This window comes from Mesocricetus auratus, unplaced genomic scaffold (assembly GCF_017639785.1).
Source record: "Mesocricetus auratus isolate SY011 unplaced genomic scaffold, BCM_Maur_2.0 Super-Scaffold_100013, whole genome shotgun sequence".
Lineage (NCBI taxonomy): Eukaryota > Metazoa > Chordata > Mammalia > Rodentia > Cricetidae > Mesocricetus > Mesocricetus auratus.
Genome location: NW_024429196.1, coordinates 38,552,911 through 38,578,858, shown reverse-complemented (window position 1 = coordinate 38,578,858; position 25,948 = coordinate 38,552,911). Strand labels below are relative to the sequence as shown.

The 25,948-nt window shown below is 38.7% G+C and overlaps 1 protein-coding gene and 1 pseudogene across 7 annotated transcripts in view; one reads left to right on the top strand and one right to left on the bottom strand.

Moving 5' to 3' along the window:
* The window catches only part of Hecw1 (HECT, C2 and WW domain containing E3 ubiquitin protein ligase 1), a 279,382-nt gene that overhangs the window by 232,471 nt on the left and 20,963 nt on the right, over nt 1-25,948 (top strand). For all 7 annotated transcript variants that reach the window (XM_040755624.1, XM_040755621.1, XM_040755623.1 and 4 more), the window contains 5 exons: nt 1,941-2,024; nt 2,366-2,475; nt 4,512-4,632; nt 5,364-5,477; nt 6,530-6,682. In XM_040755624.1, the coding sequence (XP_040611558.1) occupies nt 1,941-2,024; nt 2,366-2,475; nt 4,512-4,632; nt 5,364-5,477; nt 6,530-6,682 (582 nt within the window). The remainder of the gene's footprint in view (nt 1-1,940; nt 2,025-2,365; nt 2,476-4,511; nt 4,633-5,363; nt 5,478-6,529; nt 6,683-25,948) is intronic.
* On the bottom strand, nt 16,215-18,212 carry LOC110341171 (annotated as a pseudogene).

Sequence of the window (25,948 nt, the reverse complement as noted above, 5' to 3'; positions counted from 1 at the left end):
TAGGTCCTCCTACAATCTTTGACTTTCTGAACCCTGAGAAGATGGCTAAATTTCCAGTGATATCTGAATGTGATGACAATTAGTGAAAAAGAGAACAAGAATTTGAAAGAGAGCAAGAAGGGCTAGATGGGAGCATTTGAAACAAGGCAAGGGAAGGGGAAATTATATAATTATAATCTCAAAAATAATAATAACAATAATTAAAAATTTTTGGATATGAGATCAAGCAAAGAGTCTGCAGTGTTCCAATAGCAATTAACCAATCTTTCTAATAATAATTGTAGATGGAGTTTCCTGTTCCACCTGGTCCCAGAGCTGTTTAGCCCCCAAATAAACACACAGAGACATAGATTAAGAATAAACTGTTTGGTTAATGGCTCAGGCTTCTTATTGGCTAGCTCTCTCTTAATTGTTAACCCATTTTTATTAATCTAAGTTTTCCATATGGTCTTATCTTACCAGAGAATGCCCAGGCCCTTTGCTTCCTCAGCAGTTACATGTCATCTCTCTGGGGGCTCCTCTCTGCATCCCCTCCCCAGAATTCTCCTTGTCAGGTAGCCCTGCCTTTACTTCCTGACTGGCTACTGACCAATCAGTGTTTTATTCATCAACCAGTAAGAGAAACATATATACAAGAGGACATCCCCCATCAAACAATCAACCACAAATGCCATTGTATTTGTACATAGCAACTAAATACGCATTTCAGAGTTATCTAACAAAACTGTGGCGTTCTCTATCAGGAATTCTATTATCTAAGTTTGAAAATGTTTAAAACTATATATTCAGGCATTGTCATTCTGCACACTTGGCATTGCTAGAATCACAAGTTGGGAGTTGAGTTATTTTAGAAAAAAAATCTCCTGTCTCACTAAGTGAGTAGGATGAAAAATGAAGCTTGTGGTGATGACCTCTTCATAAACAATACAAGATAAAAAGATAAGCTAGATCATGCCTGACACATAGTAAAAATTAATAGTGGCAGGCACATTTTACAGTACACAACTTCTGCTTGTAGATAGGCATTCATTCCAGATAAGATGAACTCTTCCTACAGCTTGCTATTTTTCTTCTGCTCTTGCATCAATAGGGGAAATCCCACAGTATCCTCTAGGTCAGTGGTTTTCAAATCTGTGAAAATGTTAATGAATCTCTTGGAAATCTTGTCAGAATGCAGATTTAGATGTGTGGCTTAACTTCCAATATTTGTTTTTTACCTAAAAAGTTGTGTGCTGTAAAAATAAAAAAACATAAGTGTATGCTTATCCACCAACTTATGCGTATTGGTAGATAGTTAATAGTATTATTCCTTATGACTTCTTCGGGCATCTTACTGTTATTTTATCCTCCTTCTATATTTATCTCCTCCCCATTCCCTGAGATTCCTTGTCTTTCCTGTTTCCCCCATCAGATCATTCTGTTTTTCCCCTCTCTGTTGCTCACTCCCATGCCAGAAATAGTCCTTTTTCCTTCCCTGGTTTCTGCAGTTACTACAGGCTATGTACTCAGATCTAAAGATCTAGTGCTCGTAACCTCAAATGAGAAAGAACAAGCAACATTTATCTCTCTGTCTCCGGGTTACTTCATTCAACACTATCTTTTTCTAATGCCAACCATTTACCTGAGATCCTCATGGTTTCATTTTTCTTTGAAGCTGACTAGTATTCCATCATGCATAAGGACCACATTTTCATTATCCATTCATCAGTTAAATGAATAACATTGGGCTGTTTCCACTTTCTAAATATTGTGAATAAGCAGAATTGAAGCTAAGGGAGTAGGATACAGTCTTTTGGCTATAGGCCAATACATGACATAGTTAGGTCATATGAGCAGGATGAAATGCACCAGATGTTGGGGAATCTAAAATTACTTATTTATTTATTCCCTAGCTTTGAGTTGATATGTAATTCTCATTTTCTGTTCAACTTTGATTCTAGGGAGAAAATCCATTATATTCGGACAGAGGGTAACCACGGGCTTGAGAAATTGTCCTGTGATGCAGATCTCGTCATTTTGCTGAGGTAAGGGGCTGGACCTGAGACCTTGAAAAGCTGCAGTAAGGCATGGGGGGAGAGCCTGGAGAAGGGTTTGGAGCCACCCTGAAAAGGATGACAATCAAACACTTTCCGTTTGTTCTAGAAGATCTTAGAAGTAGAGCTTCTGTCCTTGATCGACAGTCCTTGCTTGTAACCTTCTCTCTGGATTGGGGCCTGTAAAGTTCTTGATGGAGACTTTGCCATAAGGCTAAGAGAGGGTTAAAGAAACAGAGAACTTCCAAGTGTAACTCTGACTGCTCTTACATAATCTGTGCATACGTTCTCATGGGACAGACAGCTAACTTTCCTCTTTTTAATTTTTACAGTCTGTTTGAAGAAGAGATCATGTCCTATGTCCCCCTGCAATCTGCCTTCCACCCTGGGTATAGCTTTTCTCCCCGCTGTTCACCCTGTTCCTCACCCCAGAACTCCCCAGGTAACTTGAAATTCTGGCCTGGTGTCACACAGGTGTGTGTGTGTGTGTGTGTGTGTGTGTGTGTGTGTGTGTGTGTGTGTGTGTTCTCTTCATCCTTTTCAATTTTCTAATCAAAAATACACTCTAAATCAGGTATTGACAAACTGCTGCCTGTCTCTATAGTTTCCCCCAAGTTACAATGGGACTTGTTTATGTTTCTAAATGATTGAGAAAAAAAATGAGATAATGCTGAATTGCTTAGCCCAGGCTAGCCTCGAGCTCATGGATATCTTGTTCCCAGATACTGATATTACAGGGATGTTCCATCATGCCCAACTGAAGCACTAAAATCGAAATTCAGTGTTTCTAATGATTCTAGGAATCATTCCCATGCTCATTCATGTATTTTCTGTGGACTCTTTGATACTAACAGCAGCAGAGATAAGCAATACTGGAAAAAAAACTGTGTGGCCTGAAAAGCCTAAACTATTTACTCTATGGTCCTTTATAGAGGTGGACCACACCTTAACTTGTCATTGCATCCTGATGGCTGTTCCAAGAATTTCAAACACATTTATTACAGGTGAAAGAAGGTTTGCATAGTAATTATGTGAACATCCTTGTTTATTTTAACATAAAGAATTAAATGTTAGCTGGGCACTGGTGGTGCACACCTTTAATCCCAGCACTTGGGAGGCAGAGGCAGGCGGATCTCTGAGTTCAAGGTCAGCCTGGTCTACAGAACAAGTTCCAGAACAGCCTTCAAAGCAATACAGAGAAACCTTGTCTTGAAAAATCAAAGAAAAAAATTTAAATGTTAACTGTCTGATACTTTGGGTCATACAGTGTGTTAGATGTTTTTCAGAGTTGTCTAACATTGTGGTCTCATCACTGTCCCTTCTAGGAATGTTGCTTTATACAAATGCATGTGACACAAGAATATTTATGACTATTTCAGAGACTATGGAAATTCTGCTCTAACCCTCCACCCATATACATTAAAAGAATTTTTAATGAACCTCAAGGAACTCTTTTTAAAATCAAACACTCCAATTCAATCCAAAGACATATTAATTTGATATTTATATACTGAGGAATGACAGCAGGAAAATACTGGACTTTATTTTCTGTAGTTTAGTCTTTGTTTCTTTAAGATTAAAAAATCTGTACTTGGAGCAATAACACTGTAATTCATAGCATGCAATTGCCTCCAGTGTGAGCTGGGGTGTTGAGGTGGTGTTCACCGGCATCACATGCTTTGACAACAAGCACAGTGCAAGTGTTATGTTCTGACCAAGGCTGCAGTGAGGTTCTGTGAAGCACAGGAGAGAAGTACAAGATGTGCTGCTTAGGCGGATCTCTGTGAGTTCGAGACCAGCCTGGACTACCAAGTGAGTTCCAGGACAGCCTCCAAAGCCACAGAGAAACCCTGTCTCGAAAAAATCAAAAAAAAAAAAAAAAAAAAAGATGTGCTGCTGATTTGTTTGGTTTTAAATTAACTTTTGGTTGTTAGATGTTCAGAAAATTTTCCACAGTTTTCACATTCAGTTACACAGTTTATGAGATGTTCATCTAATATTAACAACTAAATGCTTGGAGTCCTAGTGTATAAGTGTGTTTCTTTTCTTCCAGCATCAGTATCATTGCAAAAGCACGGAAAATATACACACTAAGGGTGTGTTCCCTCATGCTACCTTCAGTCATTCCTTATGGAACCTTACAATAAAACTTTTGTTTAGTTCATTTTATACTAATACTCTCAAATTACTCAAAGACTAAGCAAGTCAAGGTGATTCCCATGGAGGGGCTTTTATAGAAACACAACTTAAATAATTTAAATGGAAGACATAAATGTTCCCATCAGAATCCATTTTTCTTTTTACTATTTCACTTCAGTTTAATGTAAAAGTAACTGAGAGAGTGGTCGCAATGAAAGTAATTCTTAGATGCCCAGGAAGGCTAGGAACATGCTTTGGTGGGTACTTTCTTTACCATCACTCTACACATTTGTTCTTGGATGAAAAATGATAACATGGACTCTCTGTTTCTTTCTACAGGGTTACAGAGAGCCAGCGCAAGAGCCCCTTCACCATACCGAAGAGATTTTGAAGCTAAACTACGCAATTTCTACCGAAAACTGGAAGCCAAAGGATTTGGTCAGGGTCCGGGTAAAATTAAGTGAGTACCTAGTATTTGTCCCTAAATTAAGGGAGTAGCCTTTTTTATCTATTCACTTTTTGCAACACTGAATATTGTGCATACTAATATGGTAACACTTATGGCCTGAAAGAGAGGAAATAAGAAAATTAGAAAGTTGGAAGAGAAAAAGAAAAGTGTTCAAGTAATTGGAAGAAAGGGAAAATACAAGAAAGGGGAGGAAAAAGAAAAAAATATAAATTTAAGACAAAGAGGTGCACGGCATCAACAATAGACAGTTTCAGAAAACAAACACCCTTAAACAGAACTAAAATCTTCTATTTCCATTCATGTAAGGGTAATCCAGGCAAATTTTGGTTCATTTCTCAGATTTGTGGACTCTTAGCAACCTTGCAATGAAGTCCAAGCAGAAGGAGTGTTACCTTGGGTTTATTATTTTAGTTGAAAAGTTGAGCTCAAACTTAAAATCCTAACTGAAGATACCTCCTAACCTAAGAGAGATGATACCAGTTGATGAAAAAAACTATTTTAAATACAGTTGAGAATGTCCAATGATAAGCAAACATACATTCTTTATGTACCAGTTATTTGAATGTGTCAAGCCCAGTACTGGACTGGTAGAACCTCTGTCTTGTCCTCTCTCATTAGAGAAGCCAATAGTGAAGCCATAATACTGAGCACCCATGACTCACATACAGCATTGTTCAGCACTCACTTCCCAACTTCCATTCACCATCACCTTTTATTCTCAGGCTTATTATCCGACGAGACCACTTGCTGGAGGGGACCTTCAATCAGGTGATGGCATATTCCCGGAAGGAGCTCCAGAGAAACAAGCTCTACATCACCTTTGTTGGAGAGGAGGGGTGAGACACCAGGAGCTTCATACAGATAGATCAGTGTGGGAAAATCCAATCCCAGGAGTGAGGGGTAATTTCTCTCAGGAAAGACTAGAGTATCTATGAACATTGGTCTAAAGTGGCTCTGAGCATATCTTGCCAGTAAGCTTTTCTCTCCTTGGGCATTCTCAAATCTTGCTCTTTAAAGAAAAACAAAAAACAAAACAGAAGAAAGAAAAAATTAGAGTTATTAACGTGTCCCAGAGTCTGAGATCCCATTGACCAAAGTACAGTACAAATTAAAATCCTGAAACTTTGACACTGGACATTTATTGTGTAGGTATTGTAAATTCCTGGGGGGGGGCGACACACCTTCCTTCCAAAATGCATATATCAAATTATATACCAAAGTTTTCATGTGTTTTTTGTGATTTCATGAATCACTTGAGTAATGTTAACTACCTAAAAAGCAAATGAAAATGTAATTGTAAGCTTGTATACATACATACATACATACACACATACACACACACACACACACACACACACACACACACACACACGTGCATAAATACACATAATTTTCTTATGCTCCACAATAAGGCCTTGTTTGTTATGGGCCAGCTGTGTGTTCTGTCCTATAGATATCTGATGACTGAAAGAGGGGAACGTTTAAAGACAACTACAATAGGAGTTCATTCATAAGCATTTGGTTAAAAAAACATACCTCAAACCATGGCTCGGGAAGGGTGGTCCACACCTTTAGTTCCAGCACTTGGGAGGCAGATGGAGGTAGATTTCTGTTAGTTCAAGGCCAGCCTCGTTTACAGAGCAAGTTCCAGGACAGCCAAGGCTACATAGAAAAACCCTCTCTCAAGAAACAAAAAACAAAACAAGAACAAGAAAAAAATTACTACACTTTCATTTTCTACTATAAATTGGTACTTCCACTTGGAGTTCACTATAAAGAGGAGAGACTGCTCTCCACTTCTCAAGCCCCATACCTGAAAGACCTCACTAGGATCTGGATAAGAAACTATCACAAAGGTGAACTTCCTGGACCTGTGTTTCCTTTGCAGCCTGGACTACAGTGGCCCCTCTCGAGAGTTCTTCTTCCTTTTGTCTCAGGAGCTCTTCAACCCTTACTATGGACTCTTTGAGTATTCTGCAAATGACACTTACACGGTGCAGATCAGCCCCATGTCTGCGTTTGTAGAAAACTATCTCGAATGGTAAGGTCTCTAATTTTCACTTTCTTGTATTTAAAAATTGTTGTCTTTCTTAGTTAAAAGTCAGCATCATTTCTCTCTCAAGTATCTGCATTTGAAGCAGTCAGCCAGGAATAGTTAGATGATAGAGTGGATAATGGAACCACAGAAGCTAGGATACCAGCCATTAGAGAACATAAGATAAATTACCAAAGACACTGATGTTATAACAACTGTCAATTTTTATAAGACAGAGTAATTGCCTACTTAAAATACTCTTAGAAGACATAGGTTACAAAAATTTAGAATTTCACTAAAATCACAAATGTGCCACTGAACGCTTCTCAGAGCTATCCGTGCTTTTAAAATTCTCTTACCTTGAACCAAAGTGCCTTTAACATTGGATTTGTATCTTACAGTAAATAAATTGCCTTGGCCAGATGACCTTTATGCATCCTTCTATTTTGAAAACTCGTTATTGTTTTCACTGGCTTCTAATAAGGAATTCTATTACCAATTATGGATACGTATGTGAAGCTCATGATCTGCCAGTTCTATGCAGCTCTGTGGACTCGGTCCCTTGCGTGTTGTTGTTGAAGCCTCCAGAAATCCATGTAGAACTTTTAGTCACAGTTTCCTGCTGCATCACCCCAGACCTAATTTGAAATTTTCAGTGGTGTCAGAATATTCTTTTTGGGTTCTGCAGATGGCTAACACCTTGCCTCTTTGAAGCAGCTCATTTATAATATTAGGTAAAGAATCTATTGAGAATTCCTAGCTGTATTCATTATTTTTCTCATTGTCATGAAAAGACACCAGGTAAAACAACTTAAGAAAGAAAGAGGCTTTCTGCTCACAGTTTGAGGATGAATTGCATCGCAGGGAAGCATGGTGTTAAGAGTGTGAGGCCTTTGATCACATTACTCTGCAATCAGGGAGCAGAGAAAGATGAACGCCTGCACCCGCTTTTCCCTCTCTAGTTAAGTCCAGCACCCTGTCCTGTAGAACAGCACCACTCACATTCAGGTTGTGTCTTCCCTGCTCACTTAAATCTCTCTAGGAATGTCCTACAGACAGCTCAGAAGTCTGTTATCCAGATGGTTCAAAGCCAGATCAAGCTTATTCTCAGGATTAGTCATCACACATTTACTCCTTGTCAACTTAACGCCCAAACATAAAACTTTTGTATTCTAATATATTTCAATTTATGAGTTTTTCATAAAATATTTCTTGTTTTGTTGCTCTTTAGTATTTTTCTAGTTTTCTTTTATTGAGAATAATTTTTCTCATACAATATATTCTGATTATGGTTTCCCCTCCCCCAACTCCTCTGAAATCCTGCTCCCCATCCAAATCCACATTACTTTTGTCTCTTTTTAGAAAACAGACACCTAAAAAATAACAATAAAATAAGTTAAAAACAATAACCAACCAGAATAGGATAAAATAGAAAAACAAGAAAAGGAACCAAAGAAAAGCAGGAAAAACACATAGATCAGAGACACACATACTCAATGACATGAGATGTCTACTGGTGGCATTTCTCCCATATTATAAAATGATTTCATATAAATTACTTTTAGATATGTGTTTATTTTAGAAAGCTTCTGCAGCAGTAGGTCTCAATGCAGCTTTTCAAAAAGCCTTAATGTTAGTTGTACCTCCCCATATTCTCTCCTTTCTATTGTCCTCCCTTTACCCTCTGCCTTTACTCCTGGTATTCTAGTCTCCCCTTTATCTCTTTATAATACTATATTTCTCTTTCCTTGGAAGATACCCACTCACTCCCTGGCACCTTGCTAGCTACCTAACTTCTATGGTAATGCTAACTGAAACACATATTCAATGTTAGCATCCACATATAAGGGGAAAAATGAAATATTTGTCTTTGGGGGTTTGGGTTACCTTACCCAGGATGTCTGTTTCTAGTTATTTACCTGAAAAAATCATTTTTTCTATCTTTTTACTTTGATTTTTCACTTTTAAATTGAAATAGAATTATATTACGTTTCCTCTCCCTTTCCTCCCCATGAACTATTGTTCTCTGCATTATGCTCAGTTGTGTTTTTCTGTGATTGTCTCCATTTTAGGACATAGTAAGAAATTATGCTAACCTAGCAATATGGCAGTAATTTTGCTAAGGTCTGTGATCTCAGTAGCCCTGGAAAGCTGCCTAGGTTTCCAATATCAAGCACTGATTTCCCTCTGGTTGACTGAGCCTTAAGATCAATTAGATAGTTCTCCATTGCCACCATCATGTGAGTGCCACTTATTGCAGCGTTATGCATATCTTGTCATGCTGGTGATTGCCATGGTCCATAGGTACTGTAGCTGAGCAGCACTGTTTAATTGTTTAGCCCTTCGTTGGCAGGTTGCATAACATTTTTAGAACCGTGTAAATCTAGACTTCAGGAGAGTGGTTTTCACATCAGACCTAGCTCAAATCATCTGAATCCTGTCTTAAGTGTACAGTATCTTCAACAGTAGGCTGTTTCTAATTTCTGACTGCTATGAATAGAGTAGCCACAAACTGAGCTAGTATCTCTAAAGTAAGATGCCAAGTTTTTTGGGTGTATGCCCAAACTGAATCTTGTGGTAGATTCGTTTTCAGCTTTTTTAGAAACCTCTACATTGATTTCCATAGCGGTTATACCAGTTTGCACTCCACCAGTAATGAATAAGTGTTCCCTTTATCTACATCCTCACCAGCATGTGCTGTCATTTGTTTTACTAATCTTGGACATTATGACTAAAGTAAGTTGAAATGCCAAAGAGTTTTAATTTTCATTTCCTGGATGGCCAAGGACACTGAATATTTTGTGTTTCTCAGATATTTGTGTTTCAACAATATCCCATTTTTTAAATTGGGTTGTTTCCTTATAGTTATTTTATTTAAATTTCTTCCTCTCTCCCAACTCCTCCTAAATTCTCCTCAACTCACTTCATGATCTATCTATCTATCTATCTATCTATTATCTATCCAAAATGAAAATAAATAAAAACTAAAAACAAAAAATAAATACAACAAAAAATACCCAAACCAAAAAAAAGCATAGAAAAAAAACAACAAATAAACAAACATGGAACCCATCAGTGTTAGTCAATTACTCCTGGGCATGATGCCTACCCTGGACAGTGGTTTATATACTGAATGACACTAAGTGCTTTATATTCAGCTTTATTCTAGATACTAACTCCCTGTCATATGTATGATTGGGAAAGATTTGTCCTATTCTATAGGCTACCATTTTGCAAGGATGATGGTGTCCTTTGCTGTACAGAATGTATGCTTCAGCTTCATAAGGTCCCGTTTATTAATTGTTGGCTTTAATGCCTGTCCTATCTGTGTCCTGTTCAGAAAGTCCTTTCCTGTGACAATGCAATCAAGTTTATTCCCTTCTTTTCTTCTATTCAGTTCAGGCTATCTGATCTTATGTTGATGTCCTTGATCCATTTGGAGTTGGATTTTGTGTAGGGTGATAGGCCTATGGATCTATTTTTTCTTCTATTAACAGCTATCCAATTTGACCAGCATCATTTGTTGAAGATGTCTTTTATCCAGTGTGTTCTTTTTGGCTTCTTTGTCAAAAAGCAGGTACCTGAAGGTGTATATCTGGGTCTTCAGTTCAATTCCATTTGATCATCATATATGTTTTATGCCAATACAGTGCTGTTTTTATTACTATAGTTGTGAAGTACAACTTGAAATCTGGGATAGTGATATCTCCATCAGTTCTTTTATTAGTCAGGATTATTTTTGGCTATCCTGAGTTGTGCTTACATATGAAGCTGAAGCTGTTTTCCTCCCAATTCTGTGGGAGGTCTTTCCATCTTCTGATGTCTTTTTCAATTTCTTTCTTCAATGCCCTAAAGTTTTTATTATACAAGACTTTCCCTTGCTTAGTTAGAGTATCCCAAGACTTTTAATTTTTTGAGACTATTGTGAAAGGTACTATTGCCCTGATTTCTTTCTTGGTATGTTTGCCATTTGTATATAAGAAGACTAGTGTTTTCTATATGTTAATTTTGTATCCTCCTACTTCGTTGAAAGTGTTTTCTCAGCGGTTGAAGTTTCCTGGTGGAGTCTTTGGGGTCATTTACATATAAAATCATTTCACCCTCAAATAAGGACATTTTATTTCTCTTCCTATTTGTATCTTCTTGATCTCCTACAGTTGTCTTGTTGCTCTAGCTGTGATTTCAAGATCTATATTGTATAGATATGGAGAGAGTAGTTATCATTTTCTTATTCTTCCTGCTTTGTGTTTGTCGCCATTTAAGATGATGAAGTCTGTGTGCTTGCTGTAAATTGCCTTATTTATGTTGAGGTGTATTCTTCATATTCCTAGCTTCCTCAAAACTTTTATCATGAGAAGCTGTTGGGTCATTTTCAAAGACCTTTTCTGCATCTAATGAAATGTTCATGTGGTTGGTTTTCTTTTTTTGTCTTTAAGTCTGGATTGCATTTATTGATTGTTCATATGTTGAACCACTCTTGAATCTGCCAGATGGAGCCAACTTGATCATGGTAGTTAATATTTTTTATGTGTTCTTGACTATGTTTGCAAGTATTTTTTTAAAGCAGTAGCTTTATTACAATGCACACTGATACAGAAATAGAGATGGAATGTTCTGGCATTTCTGAGCATTTCATGGAAAGCAAATGTAGCCATCCAAGCAGTAGTCATCCATATTTTTTCAAACAAAAGAAAATCTTTTACATGTGATAACTCAGAAAAGCAAAGTCTTACTCTTGTCCAGGAAACTGTGGTTTAAGAAAACAGCTGTTATAGGGCTAAGAGAAGTTATGACCCAATTGGGATTAACAGACATCTATAGAACATTCCATCCAAATAAAAAAGAATATACCATCTTCTCAGCACCACATGGAATTTTCAAATAATGTGGTGCTGAGTTATCACTTGCTAAAATTAAATCAAGAACAGATAAGCAATTTAAATAGACCTATAACCCCTATGGAAATAGAAGTAGTCATCAAAAGTCTCCCAACCAAAAAAAGCCCAGGTCCAGATGGCCTCAGTGCAGAATTCTACCAGAAATTCAAAGAACAGCTTATACCAATTCTTCTCAAAGTATTCCACACAATAGAAGCAGAAGGATCTTTGCCAACCAAACTCTTTCTACAAGGCTTCAATGACCTTGATACCCAAACCACACAAAGACAAGAAAGAAAACTTACGACAAATATCCCTCATGAACATTGATGCAAAAATACTCAATAAAATACTGGCAAATCAGATCCAAGAGCACATCAAAACAATCATTCACCACAATCAAGTAGGTTTCATCCCACGGATGCAGGGATGGTTCAACATATGAAAATCCATCAATGTAATCCACCATATAAACAAGCTGAAAAACAAAAATCACATGATCATCTCACTAGATGCAGAAAAGGCCTTTGACAAAATCCAACACCTCTTTATGATAAAGGTCTTGGAGAGATCTGGGATAGCAGGAACATATCTAAACATAATAAAAGCTATATACAGCAAACCAACAGCCAACATCAAACTGATGGACAGAAACTCAACATGATTCCACTAAAATCAGGAACAAGACAAGGCTGTCTGCTCTCTTCATACGTTTTCAATATTGTAGTTGAAGTTCTAGCTAGAGCAATACGACAACAAAAGGAGATCAAGGGGATAGATATAAACTGGAAAGGAATAGGTCAAACTTTCATTATTTGCAGATGATATGATAGTTTCCATAAGTGATCCAAAAAACTCTACCACGGAACTCCTACAGCTGATAAATACTTTCAGCAAAGTGGGAGGATACAAGATCAACTCAAGAAAATCAGTAGCCCTACCATATACAGACGATAAAAGGGCTGAGAAAGAAATCAGAGAAACATCACCCGTTACAATTGCCCCAAACAACATAAAATACCTTGGGGTAACCCTAACCAAACAAGTGAAAGGCCTGTATCATAAGAACTTTGAGTCTTTAAAGAAGGAAATTAAAGAAGACACCAGAAAATGGAAAGATCTCCCATGCTCTTGTATAGGTGGGATCAATGTAGTAAAAATGTCAATCCTGCCAAAAGCAATCTACAGATTCAATGCAATTCCCATTAAAACACCAGCAAAATTCTTCACAGACCTTGAAAGAATCAAGAATCAATTTGCATGGAAAAACAAAAGACCCAGGATAACCAAAACAACCTTACTCAACAAAGCAACATCTGGAGGCATCACCATCCCTGACTTCAAGCTCTATTATAGAGCTATAGTCCTGAAAACAGCTTGGTATTGGCACAAAAATAGACAGGTAGACCAACGGAATCGAATTGAACACCCTGATATTAACCCACACATGTATGAGCATCTGATCTTCAATAAAGAAGCTAAAAATATACAATGGAAAAAAGAAAGCATCTTCAACAAATGGTCCTGGCAAGACTGGATGCTGGCATGTAGAAGAATGCAGATAGATCCATGTCTATTGCCATGCACAAAACTTAAGTCCAAATGGATCAAAGACCTCAACATAAATTCAGTTACACTGAACCTGTTAGAAGAGAAAGTGTGTGGTACCCTTGAACGAATTGGTGCAGGAGACTGCTTCCTGAACATAACACTAGTAGCACAGACACTGAGGTCAACAATTCATACATGGAACCTCCTGAAACTGAGAAGCTTCTGTAAGGCAAAGGACACAGTCCACAAGACAAAATGGCAGCCCACAGAATGGGAAAAGATATTCACTAACACCACATCTGACAGAAGGCTGATCTCCAAAATTTACAAAGAACTCAAGAAGCAAGTCTCCAAAAAAACACCAAAGGATCCAATTAAAAACCGGGCTACAGAACAACATAGAGGATTCTCAATAGAGGAGTCTAAAATGGTTGAGAGGCACTAGAGAAAGTGGTCAACATCCCTAGCCATCAGGGAAATGCAAATCAAAACAACTCTGAGATACCATCTTATTCCTGTCAGAATGGCTAAAATAAAAAACAGCAATGACAGTTTATGCTGGAGAGATTGTGGAGAAAGGGGAACACTCCTGCACTGCTGGTGGGAGTGCCAACCCGTACACCCACTTTGGAAATAAGTATGGAGATTCCTCAGGAAAATGGGAATAAGCCTACCACAAGACCCAGCAATTCCACTCTTAGGCATATATCCAAAAGATGCACATTCATACAACAACGACATCTGTTCCACTATGTTCATAGCAGATTTATTTGTAATAGCCAGAACCTAGAAGCAACCTAGATGCCCCTCAACTGAAGAGTGGATAGAGAAAATGTGGTACATTTACACAATCGAGTGCTATTCAGCAGAAAAAAACAAACAAACAATGGAATCCTGAAATTTGCAGGCAAATGGATGGCACTAGAAGAAACCATCCTGAGTGAGGTAACTCAGTCATAAAAAAAAACAAACATGGTATGTTCTCTCTCATATATGGATTTCAGACATAGATCTGGGGAGTGCCAGCCTACTCACTTACTGCCAGAGAGTCTGGGGAACAGAACCTCCATCCAATGGCTGATAGAAGCAGAGGCAGACTCCCACAGCTAAACACTTAGCTGAACTCAAGGAACCCAGTGACAAAGAGGGGGGGACTGATGAGGAAAGGAGTTAAGACTGGGCTGATTTAACCCCCAGAAACAGCTGACCTGACAAGGACTAGCTCTTGAATCCCAGACTGATGGCTGGGAATCCAGTATGGGACTGATCAAGACCCCCTGAATGTGGGTGTCAGTGAGGAGGCCTAAGTAATCTATTGGGCCTTGGGTAGTAGATCAGTATTTATCCCTGGCATACAAATGGACTTTGGTTGCCCATCTAACAATGAGAGATGCACTCTCACCCTGGACTCTTGTGGGAGGGTCGAGGCCCTGGCCTGGATGAAATGACAGACTATGGACACCCCCATGGAGGGCCTCACCCTCCCTGAGGAAATTCAGGGGTATTGGGGGGGGTTGGTGGGAGGGTGTGGGAGGAGGGGAGCAAAGGGGAGAGGGACCTGTGATTGACATGTGAAGCAACCTTGTTTCTAATTTAAATTTAAATTTAAAAATAAAAATTAAAAAAAAGAAAGAAAACAGCTATTGTCAAATGAGCTGAGAAGAAAAGGTTTCCTTGGTTATTTCAAAGTCCTGCCTCTGAATCTCACTCCAACAACCCGAGTGACCATTATGAACTTTGGGAGACTGTGTTTGGAGACTACATGGGATGTACTTATAAGACCAACGATTACTAAAAAAAAAGTATGACTTACACAATGCTCTTTTCACGTGACTCACTTAAAAGTTATGATTACCATAAACAACTCTATTGCTATTGCTTTTATATATGCAAAGGGCTCTGCCTTTACATGAGCTCTAAAGCAGACTGTCTATGGCATGGAAAGTTGCTGACCCTGGGGAAGCAGGCACCAGATTACCTTGAGTCACATATGCATTGGTTTTTGTTTACCTTGTGAAAGGCAAAAGGAATCTTGCCAATTTCCCCTCAGTAATCATTATAGCAGTTGGGTGTTTAAATACCTTTAGTGCCCAAATATACAAAAGCACTCTGAGGAACAAATCACAATGGCATTTTGAATAAATATGCTACATATTATATAATGTAGGAACAACACAGAGAGAAGTCCAAGCAGAGTCCTAGTATTCCATATAGAAAATCACTTCAGGAGAAAACTGTTTATAAACATTAAAACTGAAGTGCATATAAATACATTTTTGGGAGCCGGGCGGTGGTGGCGCACGCCTTTAATCCCAGCACTCGGGAGGCAGAGGCAGGCGGATCTCTGTGAGTTCGAGACCGGGCTGGACCGATAGCCTCCAAAACAATACAGAGAAACCCTGTCTCGTAAAAACCAAAAAATATATAAATAAATAAATAAATACATTTTTGGTTAATCTGTGGTATGTTAAATAGAAATTCTGTCAGATATTCGGTCTGTTAGGTAACTCATTTAGATTCTCACTATTAACTGTATAAGTAGAAGAATATACATTTTTGCATATACCTACACATACATGTTTATATAACTTAGATCATAAAAAATTATTTTAAATACATTTACTTAAAACATGTGTCTTTAAAACAAGTACATGAAGCTGCTAATAACAAATTCTGAGTTCCTTTCCAAGCCACTCAGAAGTTTCATAGCAATGGCAGGGGACCATTAGCTGCCCTTTAAGCCTTCTGTCTGCTGTAAAAACTTAATGCAGGCACATTACTGAAATAGCATCCCCAAACACAGGTGCAGCTGTGGCTCTGGGATCAATGTCTTCACTTCCTCCGTGTTCATTCTCTGCCTCTGCATTTGTCCAGTGATGGGATGGCATTTCCCAGAAACACCTTGTTCAGTTGGCCTCACTTTGTAACCTAAGGAGTCCTCTGCCATTGCCTTGGTGCTTTGTTGAGGGAACAAATACCATTTGTGTTTGATATTGCTTGCAGTGAGTGGTGTGTGATGATACCACTGAGATAAAGTAGAAGGAGCCCTGGAATTTGAGGGAAGCAAAGTTTCTGGGAGAACAGCACCTAAAGGACTTGGGGCTCCAACTCTAAGTGCCATGAAGTAACTCAAAACCATTGCCAGAATGAGAACCTGAGACATCTGACACTGTGGTTCAAGCAACAGAAATGGGTAAAAATGCTCAAAATAGTTTCGAAAGACAAGATATAATTCACAAAAAGATGAGGTGTCACTGTTTAACTTTTAATTTCCCCCTCCCCTAAAAAAGTCTTAAAGTGGGATAACCAAACTCTATTGTTTAATACAGCATGATATTGCCATTGCTTGTAACACAGAAAATTCAGAAATATAGGAAATCCATTATGGGTGACAGCAAGAATCTCTAATGCTACTGCCTCATTTTTTTTAAAAAGGAGAACTTAAAATCTACCATCAAGCCGGGCGGTGATGGAGCGCCTTTAATCCCAGCACTCGGGAGGCAAAGGCAAGCAGATCTCTGTGAGTTTGAGGCCAGGCTGGACCGATAGCCTCTGAAACAATACAGAGAAACCCTGTCTCATAAAAACCAAAAAAAAAATCTACATCAAAGTTCAGTGTTTTTTGTGTTGACAGTTGCAGATTTCAAGGTATGAGTCAAATACAAGGCATTCATCCACATATAAATAAGGCCTATTTATCACTGACTTCAATCTTATTTAAACCTTTGGATATTTCAGTCTTTAGATTCCACAAAAGTTCTGAAAAGTTCAGGCCAGGTTTTCATTCCAAAATTGCATCATATTAACCAGACTTATGTTTTCTCATAGACTGAAAAGTAAGCTCACCCATTTCACAGGTGACCTCTTCAGCAAAATTTCCTTCCAGGAGCTTTTTGTTTGTTTGTTTGTTTTTGTTTTTGTTTTTACGAGACAGGGTTTCTCTGTATTGTTTTGGAGGCTGTCAGTCCAGCCCAGCCTCGAACTCACAGAGATCCACCTGCCTCTGCCTCCTGAATGCTGGGATTAAAGGCGTGTGCCACCACTGCCCGGCCCAGGTGCTTTCTTGAGATATTGTCAAAAACTGGTTCATTTCTAACACTAAATGGTCTTGTTCTTTGCCCATGAGCCCTGTCTTCATTTTTTTCTTATTAACAATTTACAGTTTTGTGTAAAATACACTGCAGATGAATATTAAATTGACACTCTCCAACTGATTGTGCATTGATTTCAGTTATATCATATATCAAATATCTTTGAACACCCTGTCTGCTCACTCTGTTGATGATCATTTCCCCATCCAAAGGGGTATTTGCAAAATGCACACACAGATCTTTACAAAATGGAAATTCCATATCTGAAACACAAAACACTAAGTTACCTCTGTCAACCATAAATAATTCATCTGTGCCATCAGTCAACATCATGTAAAGAGGACCATCTGTATTCCAGTTCACTTTATATGGCTTGTACTCTAAGTCTAATATTTTGCCTGTCCATGGAAACAGACTGTTCCCTCCACAGAACTCATAACAATTCTTCTGATGCTCTCCTAACTTTCATTGAGTTAATCCTTGAGCTCTACCTTTAACAGCTGTGTCTTCCAAGGAAACAGCACCTGGTTTTGGGCATTTTTTTCTCCTTTTGCCAAAAGAAGCACTTGACCCAGATACTGATTCCTTTTTGCAGTTTTATCCCCATCTGCTTCATCATCTTCCAAGTTCCAATGTGTCTATAGAGGTGGTGGTGCTTCCTCTGTATCACCAGTGATGAGAAAGTTCCTTCGGTGAATCACCCTTATAGATTCCTGGTGGTCTGGCTTGGGTAAACATAGTTACTGCTGCTTCAATACTCCAAACCATTTTCTCCACCAAAAAGTTACATATGATGAAACTTGTGTGGTTGAAAGCACAGGTACAAGGAGACCTATAGAAAGGTGAGCTTCTTTTGTGAAACAGCTCATACAGGTGGGTGAACGCCTCATTCATACATTCCATGTTCTTTACACTGAAGTTTCATGTACATGATTCCTTCTTTTTCTATGGCATTCCATTGTAGAATCCTGAAGTATTTGTCAGATCTACCAAAAATCCCATCTTAACCCTTAGACTCTTTCGATAATTTGAGATCTTACTTGGATGAAACTAATTTTCTTCAGTAACTTATCTACCATATCTCACCCATCATCTTCTTCAGACGTAAGAATCTTCCTGCTACAGGTTGGCTGCAACCTGGCAGCTCAGCACCACAGATGGATCTTGTAAGCCACATTTGTCTGCCCCTTACCCCATGCCTCTCCACTCAGGCCACACTGAACCCGCCATGGGACCCCAGCACCAGCCACTTGCTGAGCTCATCCCCAGTGTGCCACTTTAATCTGCTCTCTGTTTGCAAGTATTTTATTGAAAAACTGTACACCTATGTTCATAAGGAATATTAGTCCGTAATTTTCTTTTATGAGTCTTTGTGCGGTTTTGGTGTCAAGTAATAGTGGCTTCATATAAAGAATTTGGAAATATCCCTTCAGTTTGTATTTTCGTGGAATAATTTAAGGAATGTTAGCATTAGTTCTTTGAAAGGCTATATAATTCTACACAGAGTCATTTGACCCTGGCCTTTTCTTTTTTTAATAACTGCTTCTATTCCATTGGGGTTTATGTGTCATTTTAAATTTTTTATTTAATCTTGGTTTAACATTGACTAGTTGTATATATCAAGGAATTCATCCATTTCCTTTAGATTTGATGAAATACGGATTTTAAAAGTATGTCCTTCAACTCCAACTTAGAATCTAAGCAATAGTGGAGAGGCTACCTTAAATGTCCTTCCCCTATAATGAGATTGATGACTACCTTAAATGCATCATAGAGTTTATCCAGTAGCTGACTGAAGCAGATGCAGAGATTCACAGCTAAGTACTGAGCCAAAATCCTGGAATCCGGTTGTAGACAGGGAGAAGTGATAAGCAAAGGGGTCAAGACCATGCTGGGGAAACCCACAGAAATAGCTGAGCTGAGCAAATGGGAGCTCACAGGCCCCAGACTGACAGCCGGGGAACCAGTATAAGACTGAACAAGGCCCCCTAAATGTGGGTGTCAATTGGGGGGGCCTGGGTAGTCTATGGGGCCTCTGGCAATGGAGCCAGTATTATCCCCAGTGCAGGAATGGGCTTTGGGAGTCCATTCCCTCTGAAGGGATACTCTTTCAGCCTAGATACATGGAAGAGGGCCTAGGTCCTGCTCCCAAATGATGTGACAGACTTTGATGATCCCCCATGTGAGGCCTCATCCTCCCTGAGGAGTGAATGAGGGGTGGGATGGGGAGTTGGTGGGGGAAATGAGAGGACAGGAGAGAAAGGGAACTGGGATTGGTATTTAAAATAATTTTTTTAATTTAAATAAAAGTTATTAAAATGTGTCTTTATGATTCTGTGACTTCCCTTGATGTCTGTTGTAGTATTTCTATTGTTAGCTCTACTTTCATAAATTTGGACAATCTTTCTCCATCTTTTAGTTAACTTGACTAAAGATTTGTAAATCTTGTCAATTTTCCTAAAACATCAATTCTTCATTTCATTGATTCTTTATGTTTGTTTGTTTGTATTTCATTTATTTAAGCCATGAATTTGATTATTTCTTTTGATATGTTCTTTGAGGGTATTGTTTCTTCTTTTTTCTTAGACCTTTAAAATATATTGTTATTAATATGGGATCTCTCCTTAATGTAGGCCCTTAGTGCTTTGAACTTGCCTCTTAGAAGAGCCTTATGTCTCATATGTTTGGATATGTTGTGGCTTTATTTTCATTCAATTATAAAAAGCTTTTTATTTCCTTCTTGATTTCTGTCTTGGCCCAGTTCTTATAATGAGTTGTCCAGCTTCTATGAGTTTGCATGCTTTCTGGTGTTTCTATTGTTGCTACACAGTTTTAGCACATGGTGCTCAGGTAAAATTCAAGGAATTGTTTCAACTTCCCTGTACCTACTGAAACTTGCTTTGTGTTCTAATATGTGATCAAGTTTGGAGAAAGTTCCATGAGCTACTGAGAAGAAAGTATGTTCTCTTTGTGTTTGGGTGGAATGTTCTGTAGATGTCTGTTAGGTCCATTTGATTTATGACATTCTTTAACTCAAGAATTTCTCTATTTAGTTTTTGTCATGAAAAAAGTCATCCACTATCACTGTGTTAGGGTCATTTATGTGATTTTAGCTGTAGTAGTGTTTCCTTTACAAATTTGGGTGCCCTTGTGTTTGGCACATAAATGTTTGGAATTTCAAGGTCTTCTTGGTAGATTTTTTAATGAGTATATAATACCCTTTATCTCTCTGACTAGTTTGGTCTGAATCCTATTTTTTCAGTGCTAAAATAGGTATACCTAATTGTTTCTTGGTTTAGTTTACTTTGAGTACCTTTTTCCATCCTTTTGTCCTAAGGTGATGTTTGTCCTTGATGATGATGTGTGTCTCTTGGTTGCAATGGAAAGATGGGTCCTGTTTTCTAATCCAAACTCTTGGTCTAGTGTCTTTTTATTGATTTAATTGAGACCATTAATATTGAGAGTTGTTATTGACCAGTGTTTACTAATTCCTAATATTTTGTTCCTATTTTTCTCATCTTTTTATTAATTTTTCTGGGATTATTTATTCCTCCTGCCTTCTTGGTACAGTTAACCTTCTCCTCATACCGAAGTTTTCCTGGATTTGTGGAAAGAAATTGCTTGTAATTTATACTTATTATAAAATGGTTTTTTTCTCTGATAGTTGTGATTTATAGTTTTGATGGGTATAGTGATGTAGGTTAGCATGTGTAGTCTTCTATACCTAGCCAAGCATCCATTCAGACCCTTCTGACTTTCAGAGTCTCTGTTGAAAAGTCAAATGTTGTTCTAATGAATCTGCCTTTATATGTGACTTGACATTTTTCCCTTGAAGCTTTTAATATGATTTCTTTGTTCTGGCATTTAGAGTTATGATTACTATGTATCATGGGGAGTTTCTTTTCTAGTTCTATCTACTTTGTTTTCTGTATGCCTCTTCTCCCCTAATAGGCATCTCTTTCTTTAGATTAAAAAAATTGTTCTATGATGTTGTTAAAAATATTTTCTGTGCCTTTGACCTGGGTCTCTTTTCCTTACTGTAAACCTATTGTTCATAGGTTTTATCTTTTCATGGTGTCCCAGATTTCCTGGATGGTTTTAACCTGGACTTTTTTAGATTTAACATTTTCTTTGGCAGAGCTATCCATTCTTTCTACATTGTCTTCAAGACCTCTCCTCCATGTCTTTTAATCTGTTGCTGAGGCTTACCTATGAGCTTTTTGTTTGGTTTCCTGGGTTTTTCATTTTGAGTTTTATTTCGGTTTGGCTTTTCTTTAGAGATTCTATTTCTTTGTTAAATTCTATTTTCATAGCTTGAATTGGGTTTTTGTTTTTTGTTTTTATTTTTATCTTTTTTGGTTTTTTGAGACAAGGTTTCTCTGTGACTTTGGAGGCTATCCTGGAACTAACTCTTGTAGACCAGGCTGGTCTCGAACTCACAGAGATCTGCCTGCTTCTGCCTCCCAAGTGCTGGGATTAAAGGCATGTGCCACCACTGCCCAGTGTAACTTGAATTGTTTTTATTCTTTTATTCAACAGATTGTGTTTTTAGTCTTTATTGGGGCATTCATTCATATGAATTATGAACATATTCATCATTGCTATTTTTTTCTCCCATAGTTTTATTAGTTAAATTGTTATCTTGAAGTATTTATCTCAACTCATTCTTCTATCCTTCAAATTCTTTTTTAATTTTTTTAAACTCTTTTTTATTTTAAATTTAAATTAGAAACAAGGTTGCTTCACATGTCAATACCAGGTCCCTCCCCCTTTCCCTCCCTCCTCCCATGCCTTCCTACCAACCCCCCCCCCCCCGATACCCTCTCATTTTCCCAGGGAGGGTGAGGCCCTCCATGAGGGTGTCCATAGTCTGTCATTTCATCCAGGCCAGGGCCTAGACCCTCCCACAAGAGTCCAGGGTGAGAGTGCATCTCTCATTGTTTGATGGGTACCCGAAGTCCATTTGTATGCCAAGGATAAATACTGATCTACTACCCAAGGCCCCATAGATTTCCTAGGCCTCCTCACTGACACCCACATTCAGGGGGTCTTGATCAGTCCCATGCTGGATTCTCAGGCATCAGTCTGTGATTCAAGAGCTAAGCCTTGTCAGGTCAGCTGTTTCTGGGGGTTAAACTAGACCAGTCATAAGCCCTTTGGTCATCAGTCCTCCCTCTCTGTCACTGGATTCCTTGAGTTCAGCTCAGTGCTTAGCCATGCGAGTCTGCCTCTGCTTCCATCAGCCACTGAATGAAGTTTCTGTTTCCCAGAATCTCTGGTCATGGGATTGTAGGCTGGCACTCCCCAGATCTATGTCTAAAATCCATATAAGAGAGAGTACATGCCATGTTTCTCTTTTTGTGATTGGGTTACCTCGCTCAGGATGGTTTCTTCTAGTGTTATCCATTTGCCTGCAAATCTCAGGATTCCATTGTTTTTTTCTGCTGAATAGTACTCCATTGTATAAATGTACCACATTTTCTCTATCCATTCTTCGGTTGAGGGGCATCTAGGTTGCTTCCAAGTTCTGGCTATTACAAATAATGCTGCTATGAACATAGCGGAACAGATGTACTTGTTGTATAAATGTGCATCTTTTGGATATATGCCTAAGAGTGGAGTTGCTGGGTCTTAGGTTTATTCCCATTTTTCTGAGGAATCTCCATACTGATTTCCAAAGTGGCTGAACAAGTTGGCACTTGCACCAGCAATGGAGGAGTGTTCCCCTTTTACCACATCCTCTCCAGCATAAATTGTCGTTGGTGTTTTTGATTTTAGCCATTCTGACAGGAGTGAGATGGTATCTCAGAGTTGTTTTGATTTGCATTTCCCGGATAGCTAAGGATGTTGAGCACTTTCTCAAGTGCTTCTCAGCCATTTTAGACTCCTCTATTGAAAATTCTCTATTTAGTTCTGCAGTCCACTTTTTAATTGGATCCTTTGGTGTTTTGGAGACTTGTTTAAATATTTTTTTATCTTAGAAGCACTCTTATTTACATAACAATTCCCTTGCCCTCCCATCCTCCCATGCTCCCCATCAACCCCCCAACCCACCCTCCACCCACTCCCCAGAGATAGTGAGACCCTCCATGGGGGACCATCAAAGTTTGTCACATCATTTGGGGGAAGGCCCAGGCCCTCCTTCCCTTATCTGGGCTGCAATAGTATCTCCCCCATGGGGAATGGGCTTTCAAAGTCCATTTGTGCTCTAGAGATAAACACTGGCTCCATTGTTAGAGGTCCCATAGACTGCCCTGGTCTCCTAGCTGGCACCCACATTCATGAGACTTGGTTCAATCCAATGATAGTTCCCCAGTTTCATGACTAGGGTCTCTGTGCTCTTACTAGGTCAGGTCAACTATTTCTGTGGGTTTCTCCAGCACTGTCTTGGCTCCTTTGCTCATCCCTCCTCCCTCTCAGCAACTGGATTCCAGGAGTATAACTTAGTGTTTAGCTGTGGGTGCCTGTTTCTGTTTCGATCAGCTACTGGATAAAGGCTCTAGGAATGGCAACCAAGGTAGTCATCAATCTCATTATAGGGGAAGGGCATCAAAGGCAGCCTCTCCACCACTGCCTAGATTCTTAGTTGGGGGTCACCCCAGTGGGTCCTATCTTAGAGTTTTAGATATTGTGACCATACTCACTTGTTTTCCCCTGTTGATATTTAGATGCCGTATTCCATCTCTTTTGTCTCCCATTACTGATATTCTTTCTTCTGGTAGATCATGTATATTGAAGATTCTTTCCCCTGTGATTTTTTCATTTGGTTTATTTAGAGTTACTCATCTCCAACACTTCCCTCTATGCATTTTTAAAATTTAGGTTCCCCAGAGGAGCAGTTGATCTGTGGGAGATGGGAGGTGGGGGAAGGCTGGGAAGAGTGGGGGAAGGGGAGGGCTACAATTTGGATGTATTGTATGGGAGAAGAATAAATAAATTTAGGCTTCTTGGTTGAATTTCTACCACTTAGCTGACCTTTGACCCTGTATACTAACCTCCATTTTTACTGACTTTCTCTTTTATGTTGCTGGATTCTTCTCTAGATCTTATGTTGAGTTTCTTACTTCATTTATCTATTTGTTTGTAACCTGCTTTAGATCATTGATAGATTTTATTAACAAACTTTAAAAATTGTCATGTGGTATTTGCCACTTACACTATCTTTGAAATCAATAGTTGCAATGTTTTCTCTTAGATCAGCTATGTTGCCTTGCCTTTAATGTTTCTTGTTTCTATATTAGAATTTGCACATCTTCTGGATTGGATATCTCTTCCAGTTTTATTTCGGCAGTTTCTTAGTGAGTAGCCCACTCATAAGGGTTCAACTTTGGGTAACCACTCAAGGAGAAAAAAAAACAGACTTTTGTGATAACAATACCAATGTATGTAATATATAAATATATACTTAAAATAAATCGCCGGGCGGTGGTGGCACACGCCTTTAATCCCAGCACTCGGGAGGCAGAGGCAGGCGGATCTCTGTGAGTTCGAGGCCAGGCTGGACCGACAGCCTCCAAAACAATACAGAGAAACCCTGTCTCGTAAAAACCAAAAAAATAAATAAATAAATAAATAAATCAAAACCCACTGATATACCATTGATTACCATAAAGCAGGAAATGTTAACTAATTAAGAGTTAAGCAAATGTTGAAATAGTAAATGAAATAAAAGATATGGAGGAACCAAAAATCTGAAGAAGAAATGAGTTTAAATGAATGAAATGAAAACTAACAAAGGATATGGAGAATGATATGATGGGGAAGAGGAAAAAGGCAAGATATTAGGAAAAAATAAGAGTAAAAAAAGACATAGTAGCCAGGTGATTGGGGCACGCACCTTTAATCCTAGAACCTGGGAAGCAGGTGGATTTCAGTGAATTCAAGGCCAGCCTCGTCTACAAAGGGAGTTCTCTGTCACACAGGGAAACCCTGTCTTGAAAAAACAAACGCACAAAAAATAAATACTGAAAATAATTTCCATGTAGGAAAATAAATATAAAATAATTTTTAAAGAAAAATAAAGTTAAAATATTACTAAACATGCAGTAGAAAGAAAAAGGCACATCGAAAAAGAAGTGTTGAGGCGGCCTCATAGAAAACCGAAGCCTGTCAGATATATGTAGGGAGGGCATACCAGCTGGATTTGTGCATTCTCATCCTCCTGAAGATGTATGCTTCTGTGGAGCCAGTAGTAGACACATGTCCAATACCCATCAGAGCTGCTTTTACTTTGTTTCCTTCTCTGTGTATCTCAAGCCACTGCTGAAGACATTTCCTCTGTAGCTTGTAAGCTGGGTAGTTTTTCTCAGTCCTCTGGGTCTCCCAGGTATTTCTGGGTAGCTAGTGTGTTAGCCAATGAGTATCTCTTAAGTGTGTAGGGGATATTGGAAGTCACCATGTCACTGTGATTTGTATAAGTGAATCTTTCTAACTTACTAAGCATTAATCACAATCACCCTGCTGAGGATAGGAGATGTGGCTGTGTATGCCAAGCAGTCTGTTGGAACTTTAGAGTTCTACAGTAGTGAACTTCATGGAACATACACAGCTCCGGAGTTTGAGGTACCTGCTGACCTCAGACTCTAGGCTATCAAACTCTAGGGTAATTCTCAGTTAATGAAGTCTGCTCTCAGACACTGAGGTCAGAACTTCCTTTCTCTCTACACTGCATCTCTTGGGCCAAGCCTCCAGCTGCTTTCAGATTTTGAACTGGCATCTTGCCTTCTCCTATTCCACAACTGTCTCCCACAGAT